General features: G+C 37.9%; 1 protein-coding gene across 1 annotated transcript in view; it reads left to right on the top strand.

Moving 5' to 3' along the window:
• The window catches only part of LOC104162374 (receptor-type tyrosine-protein phosphatase T-like), a gene marked incomplete at both ends in the record, with an annotated part of 66,448 nt that extends 52,997 nt beyond the window's left edge, over nt 1-13,451 (top strand). The window contains 4 exons of the mRNA XM_009701090.1: nt 1,414-1,685; nt 7,667-7,748; nt 10,934-11,049; nt 13,277-13,451. Of these exons, the coding sequence (XP_009699392.1) occupies nt 1,414-1,685; nt 7,667-7,748; nt 10,934-11,049; nt 13,277-13,451 (645 nt within the window). The remainder of the gene's footprint in view (nt 1-1,413; nt 1,686-7,666; nt 7,749-10,933; nt 11,050-13,276) is intronic.
• Between the last annotated feature and the right edge of the window lie 4,792 nt (nt 13,452-18,243).

Here is an 18,243-nt window from a genome sequence, read left to right as displayed (position 1 = left end):
TTCATATTTCTTAGTACAGCCCCTTCCCCAGCTGTGCTTGCATTGTGCTTGAATTTTCCAAGGTCTCTAGAGAGTGTGATATTTTCTTTTTTTTTAAAAAAGGTTGACTTCCTTCTGCATCCGTGCTTTTCAGTCCTTTACGAAATGCATATATATCATGCAAACACAGGGGGAAAAACATTTTTGTGGGAGAAAGTTGCTGGTATCTGTTGATATAAATTTAGAATATATGACTGTTCACTGCACAGAATTGATCAAAATGTTTATCTGGCTCATCTGAGTGTCACACTGCTATGGCATGGAAGAGGGAAAAGTCAATAGGTTAGAAGTGAGGCAGAGCTTTTCAAACTCAATCTTCTGTGAACTGCAAGAGGCCAGCAGAGAAATACGTTAGTAGCATGCCTTGGCAGCTGCATCGGAACTGAGAGTGTCAAGAGGGATGCATTTGATTAAAAATTATTATGCCTGGCTGCTGACACACAGATTTCCCACTGCCCTCCCCAAGTCTTGGTATTTTCTTCCGCTTTTTCTGAGTGTGAGGGTCTGTACACACATAAAGGAGATCCTTTAAACAGAATTGAATCAAGTAACTCTCATAATGCTTTTCCTTATTGCTAACATTTGTCACCTTGATGCATCTGTGAAGAGATGAGTCGAGACACAATGTGCTGTAAAATAACTGCTTAATGAATCAAAATGCGAGTTCAACATTGAGTGCCGTGGTTAATACGATGCAAGCTTCCAGGTTAACAAACTCATAAATTGCCTTAGTATATATTTCCCTCCCTAAATTCAGCCTGTCCTACCCTCTTAGAAGAGTAATTGTCTGTGTTGGATTATTTCTAGTCGAGATGTTGCTGTTAAGCTAACAAGCCTAATTCATTTGGGCTCTGAAAATTGGGGTTTTCTTAACATGTTACAACCTTCAAAAGTTTGCAGTGCCAAGATGCAGGGTTTACAGGTATAGACTGGCATGAAGTGGGTGGAGGCCATGTAGAACATCAGCTGAGCAGGTCCATTGTTGTAGTTTTTGTATTGACTGTGCCTTTGAGGGACTGTACGTGGGCACAGAGCCTTGTTGCTGCTTGAAGTGTGAATATGCTTTTGTTTAGAGTCACTTTTATCACAAGATTATAAAAAAATAAAAGCAAAATAATATTTTTATTTTGATTTTTAGGTTATCTAATTAAAGTGGTTCTGGTTGGCCCTGAATCTATGTATATACCCTGCAGTTTAAATATCCTTTCTTTCTGTTACCTGACAACTAGCATGAAATAGCTAGTTTGAGTGCTTCAGATAAATGTTTTGTTTCCTGGCTTCTAAGGGAATCACTGAATGTTCTAATGGAACTGTTTTTACTGAAAAAACCAAGCAAAACCACTCTTTCTTCTTTTTTTTTGCTTTCCTCTATAGGCTCCTTCATGATGGTGAACAGCTCTGGGCGGGCATCTGGGCAGAAAGCTCACTTGTTGTTGCCTACGCTGAAGGAAAATGACACGCATTGCATCGACTTCCACTATTACTTATCCAGCAGAGACCGTTCGAGCCCTGGCTCTCTGAATGTCTATGTCAAGGTGAACGGAGGACCACAGGGCAATCCCATATGGAACGTCTCGGGTGTTGTTACAGAAGGATGGGTGAAAGCAGAACTTGCCATCAGTACGTTCTGGCCACATTTTTATCAGGTAGGAGTTTATGATATTTTTCTCTCTTTTTTCCTTTGAATGTTTGGCTAGGTATGAGCTAAGCTGTTGTTAGCAATAGATATTCTGAAAATCAAATCCCCCCTCCAACTTTTTCTTATCAGAATGAATTTACATATAGCAGTTTTATAGCAAAAGGGTTATATTGGCATCTTGACATATTTCTTCCTGCTTTACCCTTTTTATTCAGTTGTTGTCAGGTCACAGAGTGATGGATAGACTGCTGGGAGTCAGATTATTGGCAAGTGAAGACCCTCCTGCTTATCATGAAATTGGCACATCAACAGACTTGTATTGGCACTTTCCACGGCACTGTGTAAATGTAAATACAACTGAGTGTCTAGATGTGTAACTATATCTCTGCGTAAATTTGCCTGGACTATTTTTAGCCCTTGGTTGGTTCCATAAGAAGGAACATTTGTTCACTCAGCTTTGCATCTGGACTTTTCCTGTGCCTATATGAGGGGATGTAAGTACATAAGCTACTAATAAAATCTTGTACCACGTTATCAACACAAGTATACTCTTCACCAGATCCTGCATTCATCCTCTTTTTAGCACTGCTTGTAACATAATTGTAATTGTTCTGAGAATTATTTTTTTTTTAAACAAGCACAAAGTTGAGGAATGTAGTGGGTAAGTTGTTTTTTGGCTATATTAATTTTGCAGCTACTTGTTAGTTGTCCACTTCAAACTTCATGTGGCAACTTCGCAGTCAGTGTTTTAATTTTAATTAGTTAAGATTGCCCACAGTGGACTCTCATACTTCTTGTTTTGTGTTCAAGACAAAGAAAAAAAACAACCTGGGAGGTAATGGCACCCTAAACCTTGTAGGAAGAGCTAATGTACACATAATACTAATGAAAGACACGAGTGAGATGGGAATTACGATAGAATAGACTATAAGAACGCAGCAAATAGTCTGTGGATAGAAAACAGCAGGTGAAAAAGCTGCCTTTTTTTTTCTTTTTTTGCGTCTAATAACTGGGTAGGAGGTCTATAAAATCTAAGCTGAAGTAGAATGCTTTAATGTTCTGCTCCTGAAGAAGAGTTAGGGTTATCAGCAGAATACATATAGAGTACACTATGCAGGGTGAGAGGAAGGGATAAGGAGATGCAAATGCATGGAAAGTGGTGTTTTAAGGGCTGTGTACAACTTGTCACTTGTTCTGAAGTCATATTAAAGTGCATATACTCCATTCATATTAACACGAACCTGGTTGTGAACCAGAATTTGCTTCGTAGTAGGTGCTCCACAGAGATAACAGAAATGATCTTTCACCCACGTAATCAGTGCTTGAAAAACCTGGAAAAGACAGTCTGATCTCACACTAAGAGAGATTCTACTCTTAGATACACCAGTAGCAGACTTCCTGAGCCTTAACTTCTTTTGCAGGTCAAGTTTGCTTTTCCTGAGCAAAAATCCTTTAAATCAAACAAGAATTTTTTTACTGCAGCACAAAAATGAAGAGAGTGGAAGCCAGCAGTAACTACCAAGGAGTAGTTCCTTCCTAGAAAATTCAAGGGTTTTCTTTTTTACTTTTTGATGAACAAGGGTGATGTTTCCTTCTTGCTTATATTTGTGTTCCTACTCCTTAAGTGTGGCTTTTAAAATCTGGGATCTGTCTCACTATAACGAGAGATCTAATAAACTAATCTATCATCAGTCCCTGATTTTGTAAATCATCTTCTGTTGATGGTCTGCAATCCTGTGAGTTTCTACGTTTAATCGAGGTTTTAAAAAAAAACAACAACAACAACCCCTCCCCAAAAACAAACAAACAAAAAACCCCAAAACCAAACCAAAACTTTAAGCTTGCAAAAGTGAAGAGGAAAACATAGTGAAGGACTTAGTCAAAATTATTGTTATTTGGCAGCTTAAAGTAACACTTCTGGCTAAAGGAGGCCAGAGGTGGCAGGATGACAAAAGCTGGGGTGTACTGTTGCCTAGGGAGTGTCTCATTTTGCACTCATAATCTAGGACGTGCCATTGGACTGTTATTTGTCAACTTTAAATCAAAATTTCACACCTGGAGAACTCTTTGTATGCAAGAGGCCTGAAAGCATGTTCTGTATTTCAAAAGCACCAGGTAATGCAGGAAAAATCGCATTTTTTCTAAATAATGAAATCTATGTCGGACGAAATGTGGATTATTCTCTTAATGCACAGAACCACACCATCTTAAATAGCGGTGTGCATCGAAAATTCAGTCAGGCAAAAAATCTGAAACTGTCTGCCCCGGATCTGTGGCTTTGACAAGTACTCTGAGCTTTGGAGATGTGACTAGTGGAAAGCTAGTAACCGAGCCAGTTGCCAGAGGTCGTGTTTTAGGTCTGGCAGTTTTGTGTGAGGGTCATATGACTCATCTGAATCCAAAAGCAGTCTGCTGAGATACAAACATGGGGATGGTGGAGATTTATAACGTCTACCCTAGAGTTACTCATACTTGGATTCCCAGCCTGCAAATGTTTTTAGTGTAGCGACAAAAAGCCGTAATAGTTCTTGGAGAAAGGTAATACATGTAATCTTGAGTTACTGCTTGCCATAAGGATGAACTTCGTCCCAGAATGCACCGAGGGCAGCACTAGAGTCTGCCAGGAAGAGTTTTTTTGATGTATAGCAAGGAACATTATTGATCCACGCCTGAGGAAAACTGTTGTACCACAACAGATGAGCCAGGCTAGGTTGCTAACACAGACATTGTTGGTATGGAGCATCAGTGGAATGTAGGATTGTTTATTGGTAAGGAAGCAGGAAATGACTTAGTATTTGCACTTCTCAGGAGGATTTAAGAATGTTTTTTAAGAGTAAAGCTTTGCATTTTGTCATCTATATTAATTTCTGAGAAGTTCTATAAATGTAAAGCATTGGTAAATGCCTGTCTCAACCGTTACCCTACATTTCTGACTGAAGTTAAAAGGGTATGAGAGATATTCAGTGTGAAATTTCCAGAACTGGGCCCCGTAAGTGTTTATTCCTGCCTTTTCTTCATGTTGGGTCTCAATTGCCTGTTTTCAGGAAAACTTGGGTGCTTCTGTGCTTCTTGCTTTGACAGGGCTGAGATGCTGCAGAATACAGAAAAAGACAACAATATGGAAGTTTGAAATGGGAAGTAACAAGAATATCTGAGTATAAAGCAGAACAGATAATAAAATAGTCTGTCAAAACAGTATTGTGTGAATTGAGAGGGATCCTCCACTCTCTTCAGTGGCTTTTGCACCAGTGTGCATAGGTTTTTTAGGAATTGGCTTTGTTGTTACTGGCTTAAATTATATTGTGCTGTATTAAAGACTGTACACATTGGTAATTAACAGAAGACAATTCTCTATGTATTGGTGCTTACTTTTGCCATGCGCTAATAGTTAATGCCAATGCCTTGGAGAACTTTTCTTTCCAGGTGCTTGGCTTGCAGGAAATTGAGAAGTAGTTCGTTGTGGCTTATATCCTCTCACAAATGCAAAACTAAAACGATTTTGTAGCTGTAGTGTTGCACTTGAATTCAAGTCTGCAGGGAGCTGCAGCAGTTCCTTACATGACCTTCCCAGTTAGTATAATTCTTATCATGAATGACATTTAATTTCTAAAATAATTGTGATTTCCATTCTAAGGACTTGGATTTATGCTCTTATTTTATGCAGTCCGTAAAAAGCTTATCAAGAACTTTGATAACACAAAACACTTGTTGATGTTTTCTTTGGATTATTTTATATTCCAGAGACTTTCTTCCTTCTGTTCCTCCTTGGACAGCCTATTTTTTTTGTCCACCCTCCTCTGGAGTAGAACTTTGTTTCTACATTTTGTTAACACTTGAGCTTTTCTTAATTTATATCTTTTTGTGTTCTACCTGTTTTTATGATATCTTTTTTCTAATGGATGTGTTTCAGAAAATCTCATATATGGATGTGTTTTGAATTGGGGGAGCAGATTTTAGGAAGTCGTGGAACATGAGTAGAAATTATGTTCTGGAAGCCCAAACGCAAAGCAAAATGATTAACAGCAGTTCTGTACTTAACGAAGGACATACTGGTCTGCGTTCATAGCCAGGGCATGCAGTGATCAGCATTTGGACAGCTGAATCTCTTACTGTATTAAATCTTCTGGTGAAGGAGATGAAGAGGAGGCTAAACAGTGACAGACTGGGAATACCAGCTTTTATTTAGAATGAAAATAAGCGTTGAAAACTGGCTTGAAGTAGTTAACTTAGTGTTCTAGTAATGACTTTTAGAGGTTACAAATTACTGAAAGACTTTCTCCTACAAAACAAGTAGCTGCAGTAGAATACTGCTCTAATAGTAATAACTGTGCCAGCTGAACATGTTAATGAACTCTGTCCTTGAAAACATTGTATACTCATGCAAAAATGAGCAATTTAGTACAGTGTGAACGTTACTTTAGTAAGAGGGAATGCAACTGGGGACATCCCTTTCAAATGCCAAGGACAGCATCCATTACATCTCCACCCATTCAATTTTGTGGTTTTTTTTTTTAAATAGTAAAGCATAGCACTTCATTCCTTTGGGAAGAGAATCACTAACTTCAGAGGTAGCATTACCAAGATGTTAATTAATCAGTCTGCATTTTGCTTTTTTCTATTGCAGTTTAACATTTCTAAACTTCTTCCTCATAAAAATACCTCAAGTTGGAGGAGACCCGTACAAATCATTGAGTCCAACTCCCTGCTCCTCTCAGGACTACCTAAAACTCAACCATATGACTAAGAGCATCATCCAGATGCTCCTTGGACTCTTGACAGGCTTGGTGCTGTGACCACTTCCCTGGGGAGCCTGTTCCAGGGCTGACCACACTCTTGGTGGAGAACCTTTTCGTAATGTCCAATCTGAACTTGCCCTGATGCAGCTTCATCCCATCTCCTCGTGGTCCATCGCTGGTCACCAAAGAGAGATCACCACCTCCCCCTCTGCTCCCACCTTGAGGAAGGTTTAGACTGATGAGGGCACAGTCTACAACTCGTATCCTACAGTACTTTAATTGTTGGGCAAACTGTACCATATTTAATACTGTTTTCTCCTGAATTTTTAATTGGCTTATTTGGCAGTAGCTAATTTTAATGATTGCTTTATCAGTTTTTTATTTATTTTTTTTTTCCCCTGCATGACTGATTTTCAGATAGGCTGTGTATTTTTTTTAGTAACAGGATACTTCAGATCAGGGCAATTTTCCAGGTAAAAATCACAAAGCCATAGGGAAGAATGAGACTTTTGTTCATCTGTAATTGAATATCTGGCTATTCAGATTAAAATTATAGGAGTACTTTCATTATTGAGATACATAAATAAAAGAGAAAAGTACTAGTTAGTGTACCATTAATGTAGAGAAATACTACATGTGTTTTTTAAGAACATTCATTCTCTGACCGTGTTAGTTCAATCCAGGGAAAGGCAGAAACAACTTTATTATATCTGGGGAAAATCTTATTTCAGTCCAGTAACTAGAATCCAGGGTCATCTGTTGCTTGTAGTTTGATAATACTACAATGGCATGCATGCCAAATCAAATGTTTTCTCTAGAAGAATCCATGCAGAGTTATTGATTCAATAAGAGAATTTTATCTCTTGTACAACATTCTTCAACTTTCCGAGGCATACTAAGAACAAGATGTCAAATGATTATCCACTTAATGTTCAATGTTCTTGGATTGGTGCTTAAAGTGAATATAGATGTGTATATACACAGGGTATTTTTTGCTCTTCCAAATGAAAGAAGTACATAGTTGTCTCTAGTCCTAATGAATATCACTCTAACTTTTTCTTTTCTGTATCAAACGGATTTTTCAGTCTTTGGTATGCACGTACATACTGAGTTGCCTCGGTGGCCCTTCATTATTAATGATGAAATGCCTTGAATGGCTCAGACATTGAAATAAGAGCAAAATATGGTAACTGGGCAAATGACTAGTGTAGCTATTCTTTTCAAGAAAACTTTTTCTTATTTTGTATTGCAGGTGATATTTGAATCTGTCTCTTTGAAAGGACATCCGGGGTACATAGCTGTGGATGAAGTCAGAGTTCTCGCCCATCCATGCAGTGAGCACTCTTTGTTTTTCTAACTGTATCAATGTGTTATATACCAGGCTTTACAGTCTAAAGGAGTGATTTACCCAATTTGGTCATCACTAAAATGTCATCTTGTATCCCTCTGAGACACCTAAAGACAATCAGCCTTGCATAATTACATAACTTTGCAAGTTGTCGAAAAGGCAAAACTGCTCTCAGTCCATAACTAGCACCAGGACATCTGTGGAAGTCTCTCTTTCTCTCTTGTTATGAGAACATAAAACTGATTGTTTTATTGTTTTTGAGTTACGCTGCTGTAGAAAACAATCTAAAAAGCTTCTGATAATATCCTGTGTGGTTAACTTAAGAAAAGAAGAAACAAACAAATTGTTTCAGTATTTCCTTGGTAAAGGACATATCCCAAAGGTCTATCTCTCTCACCAAATGTTAAACCCACTCAGGACCCACCTAAAGATATTAAAAATAAATCTCATTCAGACAATACACTTGCACAGGAGTAGAAACTAATGCCAGTTCATTGCTATGTTCAAAAATACTAGTGCTGTCTTTCTTCTGTTGCAGCCATAACAATAAGCTTAGATTTTTGATTTTTGTATTTAAAGAAACCTTGAGCCTCAACTGAGTCTGAACTTGTTTGTTTTCTCTATACATCTACAGTGTGGCTTGAGGACTTTGTGTGTCTATATTGTATATGTAGCATACAGTTTCTTCTAAAGACTTTTTTTTTTAACAGCTCCTCTCACTAGGTCATAGTTTTAGTAAGACAGTCACAGCTGATCACAAAAAAATCATGGATCATATCAATGGAGTGAAGTCAACTGGTTTTCTTGCAATAAGAATTTCAAAGAACAGCTGCCATTCAGTATGACAGACATGGTTCTGCTCAAGTTTAACAGGACATTTCTGATAACTGCAGTATGGTTAATTGCTGTTTAACTAAATTATATTTGTATTTACCATGTGCTCATTGCTCAGGCCTTTGGGTACATTTACTTCATTAAGAAATACTTACATTTTATATTAACCAGATGTTGCTGATAACTGGCAGCATCCAAACACATCTCCCAAATGGTCTGCGTGCATTCCATGGCATGTTGGGCGATGACTGATCCCTTGACTCGGAAAGAGGCCGCTGAACAAACTATGAGGCAAAGCCTAGACAGGAAAGTTATGAGATTTAAAAAAAAAGAGACAGGATGCTGTGTTACACTCCTGCTTAATCAAGTATTTAAACTGATTTTAAATCCATGTCGCCAAGTGTATGCAGATCCCCCTGCAAAGTTAAGTGCATTCTTGGTGACTCAAAACCAAAATGATTCAAACAGTTAACTACTCCATTTTGAATCAGTTTGCAACCTGCAGCATACAAAACTCATTACAAGCTGCAGTCTTTGTAAATGCTTCTCCTGACTGATTTCCAGTGTTGCTTTTGTTGTTCGGCAGTGACAGCCACCAGGATAAATGTCACCGGAGTGTGTTCCATTGACTTGTCCAAGCTTTACCCCTCTTACTCGTTCTAAAATTGTTGTAACTCAAAACACAGGAACCATGAAGCTCCTGATGACCCTGGAAGTCACTGAAATTATTGGTGTTATTTCTTCATTTCTGCTTTACCTTCATAGATGACAGTATAACAGACAGACCTAAGTATCAGCAAAAATGCCCCTAATGGCACAGTAATGGAGAAAAATAAATACCTTGTGGGTGTTGCCTTTATTTTTTGTCCTGTGAAGGAATACACTGGAGTATCACTTTTCATGATGCTAAAAGCTCATTGACTATGTGTGCATGAGCACTTGCCATTGTGGTCCAGCCCTATGCTCTGGAAGCTGCACAGACCTGAGGTCTGGAAGTTTGGGACTGGTGTGACTGCAGTCACCTAGACTACGCAGCTTCATATTTGGGACTGGCTTATATCTGCCCACCTTAACCTGCAGGTGGAAATTACTAGTATTGGCCTGCAAATATCATATAGTACATTCTGACTGTCACCAAGAGGTAGTTTTCAAGTAAACTTTGATGTGAATTAGTGATCCCCAGAAAGCACGATCGTAGAGAGTCATTATCTTTCAGGAGCTGTCAGCAAACTGAGCATGTGGTGAATGGGATACAGAAGCTAGATAAAAATATGTGACATAGTGTGTAGGCATGTGTCCTCTGTTCACATGCCTATAGTAGACAAATACTTATCTGTCAAGCTTCATGCATGCACGGACACAGATGCCCACATCCTTTTGAAGCTATTTGGTTCCAATAGAAAAAAGATGGGTTGGTATGTCCTCTGAAATCATGTATTTCATCAGTGTCTAATCATACTAGAAAATGTAAAGATGAAGTTGAAAAACTCTGACCTTTAGAGTCTCAGAAGGCTGTTCAGGGTGTCCTACTAAAAGTTTTCAGATGGTGCACAGACTTTCTTCTGAAGCCCAGCAAGAACTATGTTCATTTAAAAGTGTCAGATTCACTACTGTAATCTTTTTTATTTTCTTGGAAGTTAACCTGCAGGGGTAAAGAAGTCTGGTATTTAGTCAAAAAGATAATCCTCTGATGTAGTTCCTTTGTGAACAAATGTGATGTCTGCATTTTAATATCAGTGGTTTAGTATTGAATTAATACTGAATTTTTAATATCAGCAAAACACTGATATTGGTGATCTTAAACTAATACAGTGATACAATACTGTCAGTTATGAATATTTAATATCTGATTTGATATTAATGATACATTGTTCTCCAAGTCTAGGATGTATCTGATAGTCAATAAAATAAACAGGAAAAAAAAGACCCTTGTGAAAGTTTGGTTTGGGTCTGTCATGCTTGACAAGCTCAGAAGCATTTGATTTTTTTTTGACCTTTTTAGAAACACAATTTTCTGAAGAAAATAAATGACTCAATTACTCTTTATAGCAAGCAGCAAGAAATTGTGCTGATGACCATGAACTTGTGATTTGATCTAAATCTGTGTTTTCAGATGTGCCAGAGCTCTGTATGGTCCCTTAGGCCACCCTCTGTCAGATCCATCATCCACCTTGCTCTGCAGTGAATAGTTAAACACTGAAGGACAACTTTATTTTGCAAAATCGCTTTGTCAAGGATAGGCCCTGTTGCTTTGCTGAGTGGTTTGTATCTGTGTGGATGTAACATAGCCAATTACTACCTTGCTCTACCCTTGCAATGCTTTGCATCTTTTGTTAGGAAAAGCACCTCATTTTCTACGACTTCAGAACGTGGAGGTTAACGTGGGACAGAACGCGACATTCCAGTGCATTGCTGGGGGGAAGTGGTCGCAGCATGACAAGCTCTGGCTCCAGGTAAAGTAATGCGCTGGTTTTTGTGGTGTGTTTTTTTCATTTGGTTTTGGTTTGTGTGTTTTTTCAAGTAAAATAAGTAGGTAGAGAAAGACTGGATGGTGGGGCAAAATCTTTTCATCAAGATCCTTTGAGAACTGCCTTAAATTGTTCTAGGTGAGAGTTTAAGGTGACAAAGTACAGAGTCATCATATGGAAGATGGAAAAAATGGCCAATGACCGCAACATTTTGGTATTAAACAAATACCCATGTACCTGTAAGCACTCAGTCATACAGGAGAAGAGGCAGGATGTGTGGAATAGTTCTTCGCTTCTGCTTTATTATGCAATATTCATTCCTCTCACCCTCCAAAAATGTCCTAAGCCTAGAGTCAGTGACAATATGTTAAGAAGGAAACCTCCTCTAAGGTCTGAGATTACTACCTGGATGGTGAAAACAGACAAAACGAGTTTGCACCCACTGTTTTTCTTCCTCCCACTTTCCCTTGGCTGCATTTCAGTCTGTCACTAAAGGGCCAAAACATTCCCTCTCTTAATGTCTGTATTTTCACCCTACTGGTTGGACTTGAAAGACTGGGTTCTGCTATTCAAGTGGCTGTAGTAACAACCTTAAGAACTCATTTTCAGTTCTAGAGTTAAAAATGGAACATATATCAAACTGAAGATGTAGAGAGCTTGTTTCCCAGTGAAGGACAAAATTATTTCTTTTCCCCTTTGTAGTGCTCTGATATGTGAAGTCCTATCGTTACCATGCACGGTACATAGAGCTCCTTTAGAAGCTTTTAAAATAGTTAAGCTCTTCGCTGCTTCTAAACTTCTGTGCCTTTAAACACCTAACGTCCCAAACAAGAGGATTCTCTTGTTATATGTACTGGGCATCTACATAGGGCCAACAAACTTTCAGAACACTTCAACCAGTCAATGGTTTTTATTCTCAACTTGGTCTGATGTGATTGAAGGCCTGACCACCCCATATTTGTGACATCTGAGGCAGCCAAGAATGGCCTTTGTTGTGGTTGCTGTGGCATTTGTAGTTGAATAATGAATAGATTTTCTCAAACTTTTTTATTGACTTCAGACATTTTAATAAACTTTAAATATAACAATTTCAAATCTAGTTTAAATACTAGGGGAGGAATTGGTTTACCGAATCATAAAAATGAAAATACTGGGAAAAAGGCTTAAGTTGGTGAGAAATGTAATTGGCATTATGTAAAAATGACTTGACAGTCACTTTAACTGTATTTTCATCATAACCGTTCTCCTTAAAAATTACATATTTATCTGAAAGTCATTAACCTCTGGTGTACTTTTAACATCCACCAAGATACGTTTTTGGCTTATTCTTTATCTTTTTTGAGTTCTTTCAGTGAAATCTTGCCACAGTTATGACTAGATCTGTGCAAAAACACTTCTGACCTGAAGCAGTATGAACCTTTTCCTCTGAGAAGCAGGGGTTTGGGAGGAAATCGTTATTGTTGCTAGTGGAAACCTGTTTTCCACTCTCCAAAATTGAAACATTTAATGAAAATAGCCTTGGAAACACCCCCAAAAACTGATTACTGGAAATTGGCAAAACAGCAGTGTGTTTTCCATTGAAACTCCTAATAAACTAGACCAACTGAACAAGTTCAGGTGTTCATGCTGTAGAGAACTGTTTCTAGCTAATTCTTCATCTGTCCCTTTCCTAGTTTGGAAAATGTAGTCTGGCATTGGTAGAGAGGTTTACTGAGGAATGTTGGACATATGTCTGATCATCCAACCAATTTATTTAAATTGATCCAGAATCAAAGCTTTACATCGGAAAACGCCAAGTTTATGAAATCAGTTCATTTGTAGGGTTTTCCCTGGTGTACACAAACCATTCAGTTGTCATACTTTCATATCCTAACCAGGCCTCTAAATATACTGTGTTCAATTGCATAGCCTGAACTGTCACTCTCTAGCCTTTTTCAGTAAATACAGTAAATCAAATGCCCAAATACGTTTCAAAAATTAAATAGAAGTGAGGAAACTTAAATATGTGCGTACGAATGTTTAAGCCCTAGTTCATACAACCCTGTAAATTTTTCAAGGGTATGCCTAGCACTATTGTCTTGAAAAACTGTGCTGGTATAAAATCTGACCTAGTGAATGTGAACACGAAGGTCTGAACAATGTTAATGAATTACACATGGATGTATAATTTGTGTGTCTTCATAACCTGTGTTATTTTTATCTGCCTTGACAGCAATGGAATGGAAGGGACACAGCATTAATGGTCACTCGAGTGGTCAACCATAGACGTTTTTCTGCTACCGTCAGTGTAGCTGACACCTCTCAACGCAGTATCAGCAAGTACCGATGTGTCATTCGTTCAGATGGTGGATCTGGAGTTTCGAATTATGCAGAATTAATAGTGAAAGGTAAGTTTCATTAAAACAGCAAGTTTATACGAGTATTTCCTTCCAGAAGGCAACTATGTATAAAAGTTGACATCCTATTGGACCTTCTTCTTTCATTCATAATAAATTTAAGCAAGAAAAAAGGGTAAAAGTAACATGAATTTCAATAATTTTCTTAAATATTTGACTCAAAACTTTAGATACATACAGCCCTCTTCATAAGCTTTTGTAGTAATGCATGGTAGCTATGGATACCTTAGTGTAGTCAGCTAAACAGTTTGGTTGTCAGCTTCATCTGCCTTCCTTTACAATGTTTTATCAGGCATAAATAATCTTGTGATGGAGCATTGCATGTCAGAAGAGTCTGCTCAAGGCTGCTGGAGGTAAATGACGGGATTGATTCTGCTGATGTCCCTGATGTACACAGTAGTTCTTGAAGGATGCTAGGGTTTTAGCCTGTTATTTACTGTGATTCAAGAGCTGATACTGTGCCTGACACGTGCAAGATGTGTCTTAATCTTGCCTTCATGAGTCGTCATGTAAAATGCTATTTACTGTACTGCCTTTTTTTTTTTTCTTTTTAAACTTATCCTGAGCTACACAGCAGGGATGCTCACCGACTGTTAGGTGGAGTGATCAGAAGGTGGCTAAGTTGCTCCTGAGACATTCTGTGTTGGGAGGGGCGGGGAATGTGAGGTAGGAGGAATTTGGAGTATGGGTCTGCTCACAGAGTGTAATTTTAGTGATCTAAATATTTCACTTCTCTGTGAAAATGGAAGGCTGCTGTAGAAATGAGATCGCTTTTGTCCACTGTACTACTTTCTGCCAGCTTCCTTTGTCATTTGATTATCAATATTCTGGTGCCTTTACAGTGCCTTAGAGTGTTGCATGATGCAGATGTTCACACTACACAGGTCGTGAAGAGACGCTTCTATTAGATGCCAAGTGTTTTTAATTCCCGCTCTGCGATCTTGCATCTTGTTCAAATCTGGAGGAATTAATTCATGATTAAAATGGAATTGAGTTGCCAGGAGTGGCATATCTAGTATTGCTAAATAGAGGGAAGGCAATCTTCCAGAGCAACCAAATATCAGAATATGAGAAGTTGAGTAGGTGCCTAACACTTTCATGTTCATTGATACAAGAAGGGAAAAAATAGAAGAGTAAGTTATAAACGTGAATGGTTGCATGTCCACCAGGAGAGATGTTGACAGATCAATTGCTGGATTACTCAAGCAGACAACTAGCTAGACGAGATTTTAGGAGAGTAATACTGTTGTGGGAAGGTACACTCCTCTGTTCCTGGCCCCTGTTTAGTAAGCAGGTAAGGTTAAGTGGTTCGTTTGAGGTTAGTTTGATGCAGCTCTGTGACACACTGGGATTGCATGGATGAGTGCTTCTAAACAGCCTGACTGATTTTAGTGTGGATAATAGCAAATTTGTAATGCATGTACACAGGCTGAAATGAAAGCAAATTGGAATTGTTTAATTCTGGAGAGATGTTTATTGAATTGCAATAATATACTTGGGTATACATTAAATTAGTCTGTAATTAAGTTTTGCTCAATTGGTTGTCCTGCCCCTAAACCGACTAAATCCAATCTAATACTCTGCTTCTCATGTGCTTTCTCTTGATCAGTTGAATATAAAATCATAGGGAATTTCTTCAACTTAAATATGCTTAAAAGCATATCTGTTTAACGTAAAAATCTGTTTGCTTCCCTATTCTTAAGGTGTTTTATTAGAGTATTGAGAAAGGGAAGAGTAATTTACATTTCTCAATATTAAATGATAATATTGGGTAGATACAGAAAGAGAGGTTTTGCTTAGAAATACATGTGTTTCTTCTACACCCTAAATTAGAACCATAGATGCCTATTTCAGCAAACAAAATGATCAATGAAATTAAACAGATGCCGCCTTCTGCTGCCCTGCCTCCCCAGGTCTTCCCCTTACTTATCTTTATGGACATCTTTACTGAGAACAGTGTATTATTGTGAGGTGATTACTGGAAATCTTATGCAAAAGATCATAACTTCTAGTTTCAGATTATTACAGTGTATTTAGTGGCAGGAGATACCTTAGTAGTACTGTGAAAATGCTTTTCTGTAGACAGCAGCTTGCTGTATATGCTAATACTTTTCTGTCTTATGACTCTGTCGCAGGACTTGTATAAATGACAATACATTTATTCTTCTCTGTGCACTCTAGAATCATAATAGTCAAGCCAGAGAAACCTATCATTTCCATCTCTACACCTTATCGTCCTTTGGTGCTCCAGTGGAAATAGCTCTTCTCTATTTCTTATCTCTCCGTTGCACATATAGTAATTTAATACAATTTTGTACAGGACAGTTTTGAAAAAAACCCAGAGATTCTACGTCTTGCTACACTGATCACATATGAATGGAATGCTTCTCATCTGTAATTTTCTTTTAAGTAAAAGCTGCGTGGCAGTTACTTATATTCTGAAATAAATGTAGGTTTTACTTGTGTAAAGATTGTTTAAAATACTGTGGAAATTGGCTGAGATCTTATCATTTAAGGTCTGTATTAATGATAGTGTCCTTCCAGGACACCTGCCACATTATGTAAGGTAGTGAATAACATTTGAAACTCTGTATGGAGGTTTGTTTGCAATTGTTTGTGTGGTTTTTTTTTTTTTTTTTCCCCTTATCCCTTTCAGATAGTTTGGATGCCTAAATTAATTACTCAATATATGGTGGGAATCTGTGGAGACGTGATAAAGAGGGAATATTACAGCATCTGTAACCTCTTTTTCATGAGCCAATTTTTCTGAGATTTTCAGTCTCCAGGAAGTCCCTCAAAATTATTTTGTTGCTAGCTGATGTAAATTCTTTTAAGGCTCATGGTATTTTCTTAGGGTCTGTTCTGCTTCTACAGGGATAGGAGTACTCAACAGATCCCCTGTACAGACCTCCAAGGCCATGTTCTAGTTCTCTTCAATTTTGTCTTAGTTGATTTTCAAAGTGTTTGGTTAGTCAGCACGAATGAAAAACAGTCTGTCTCTTAACTGAGTGACTTTCTGTCATCCTTGTGATATTTAGGATAGCTCATCTTTTATCAGTCACTCTTTTCTTGAAGTTTTTAGATGTGGGAAGCTGATGCCTTCAGTGACACCAGAGGGAGAAGTTGTTTCTTTTTCAGAGTTGCTTACTATTTTTTCTTTAGGTCTTTTCTGGTATGATGCTTGTTACTATAATTGCACTGTTTATTAATTCACTAGGTACACGGTGGAAACTGCTCTAGTGATCTGAGTCTCCTCCTAATAAGTAGACACTGGAATTTAAAAAAAACTAAACAAAACCCACAAACAAAAAAACCCTCATACACAAACACTAAACAACAAAACGCAATAAAAAAACCCCTACCTGTCCAGATAATTAGACATTTAAATAAATCTCTCTCTATAAGCTGCTTCAGTGTTAAATATAGTGTGCAAATTCCATTCACAATTATAAGGCAGACTCATCAAGGAAAACCTTTACAGGTATTTTGACTATCTCAGTATTTATTATTGGAGCTGTGTCTGGAATGGTTTCAGTTAATTATTAAGCAGCAGGAAGTCCTATTAGGAGAAGGCACTTTCTGGAACTTAAAAGTAGTAAGAAATAAAAATGTCTCTATATACAGCTGAGCCTGATGTTGGGCTGGAGCTGGCCCTAGAAATGTTGCATCAGGCCCTCCATAGGTTTCCTTGAATAAAACAAGTGCAGTGTGGGTATGAAAGTATATAATATGGTGTTATACGTGTACTCTAGAGTAGAGCTTGTTGCTGGGGTGAAAATATAATTGTCTTCAATGTAATTGTTTAGGATGCTCACAAACTCCAAAACCTTTCACTAAAGCAATTGCTAAGAGAAGTGGTGGATATGAAAAAGATTCTTGAAAAAGTTGAAGAAGAACTTGAAGTTTTTGTTTGTTGGTTTGTTTATTTTTTTAAATTTAATTTCATGCTTGATGCATGGATACTTCTATACCCTACAATATTCATGCCAAATGTACTCATTAAAACTAACATAATATCCTTGCTATTGTTGGGTAATTTAACTACTGTTTCTGTGGTGGTACTTAAGTCCCCATATTTCGCTTGGGAGATTTGGGATGTTGATATGAAAAGTAGGCACTATACTGCAACTGTCCTCTTTTGCCATCAGGGTGGCTGGAAGACTGAGTCCATTCCCTCCCTTGGAACCATTTAGGAAATAACTTCGTCTTTGGTATACATGTGTTTTAGATTTTACTGTTAAAAATAAGGATTTTCTTTCTAGTATGCATTAAGAAGCTCAGATAGGAATTTTCATGCCTTCCAGCTGCTTATCAGACTCATCCAGATTGCAGAAGTTACTGGGTAGATTTGAATTCATCTGCCTGAGTAATGCACGTTAATCAAGGTCCTCGAAGTTATCACCTTGTGAGCAGAAGAAGGTCTCTTGCTGGCACTACCAACAGGATCAGTAAAGCTGTGATAATGAGGGTTCCCCTCAGGCTGCATGCTATCTCTTTCTCTTTTCCAGTTTACACAAGTAGATTCAGTCTGCAGAATTTACATGTACTCTGCCATGAGAAGTTAAGTATAGATTTGATAAAGCGTGTAATGATGTTGCTCTTTTGAACACTATACCAACACTGAATGGGTTTTGTGTGTGTGTGCATGTGAACCATTTATGAAGGTTATGTTGCCTTTGAAATTACTGAACAAGGGAGAATGGCTTCGTGATTGTAGGGTGTCTGAAAAAGCCACTTAGATTCCTTTATTTCTTTGCAGTCACAGTGGTGTAGGGAATGTAAT

The sequence above is a fragment of the Cariama cristata genome, unplaced genomic scaffold (assembly GCF_000690535.1).
Source record: "Cariama cristata isolate BGI_N322 unplaced genomic scaffold, ASM69053v1 scaffold3025, whole genome shotgun sequence".
Taxonomy (NCBI): Eukaryota; Metazoa; Chordata; class Aves; order Cariamiformes; family Cariamidae; genus Cariama; species Cariama cristata.
Note: the sequence above shows the minus strand (reverse complement) of the source record. Positions and strands in the feature narration are given on the sequence as shown.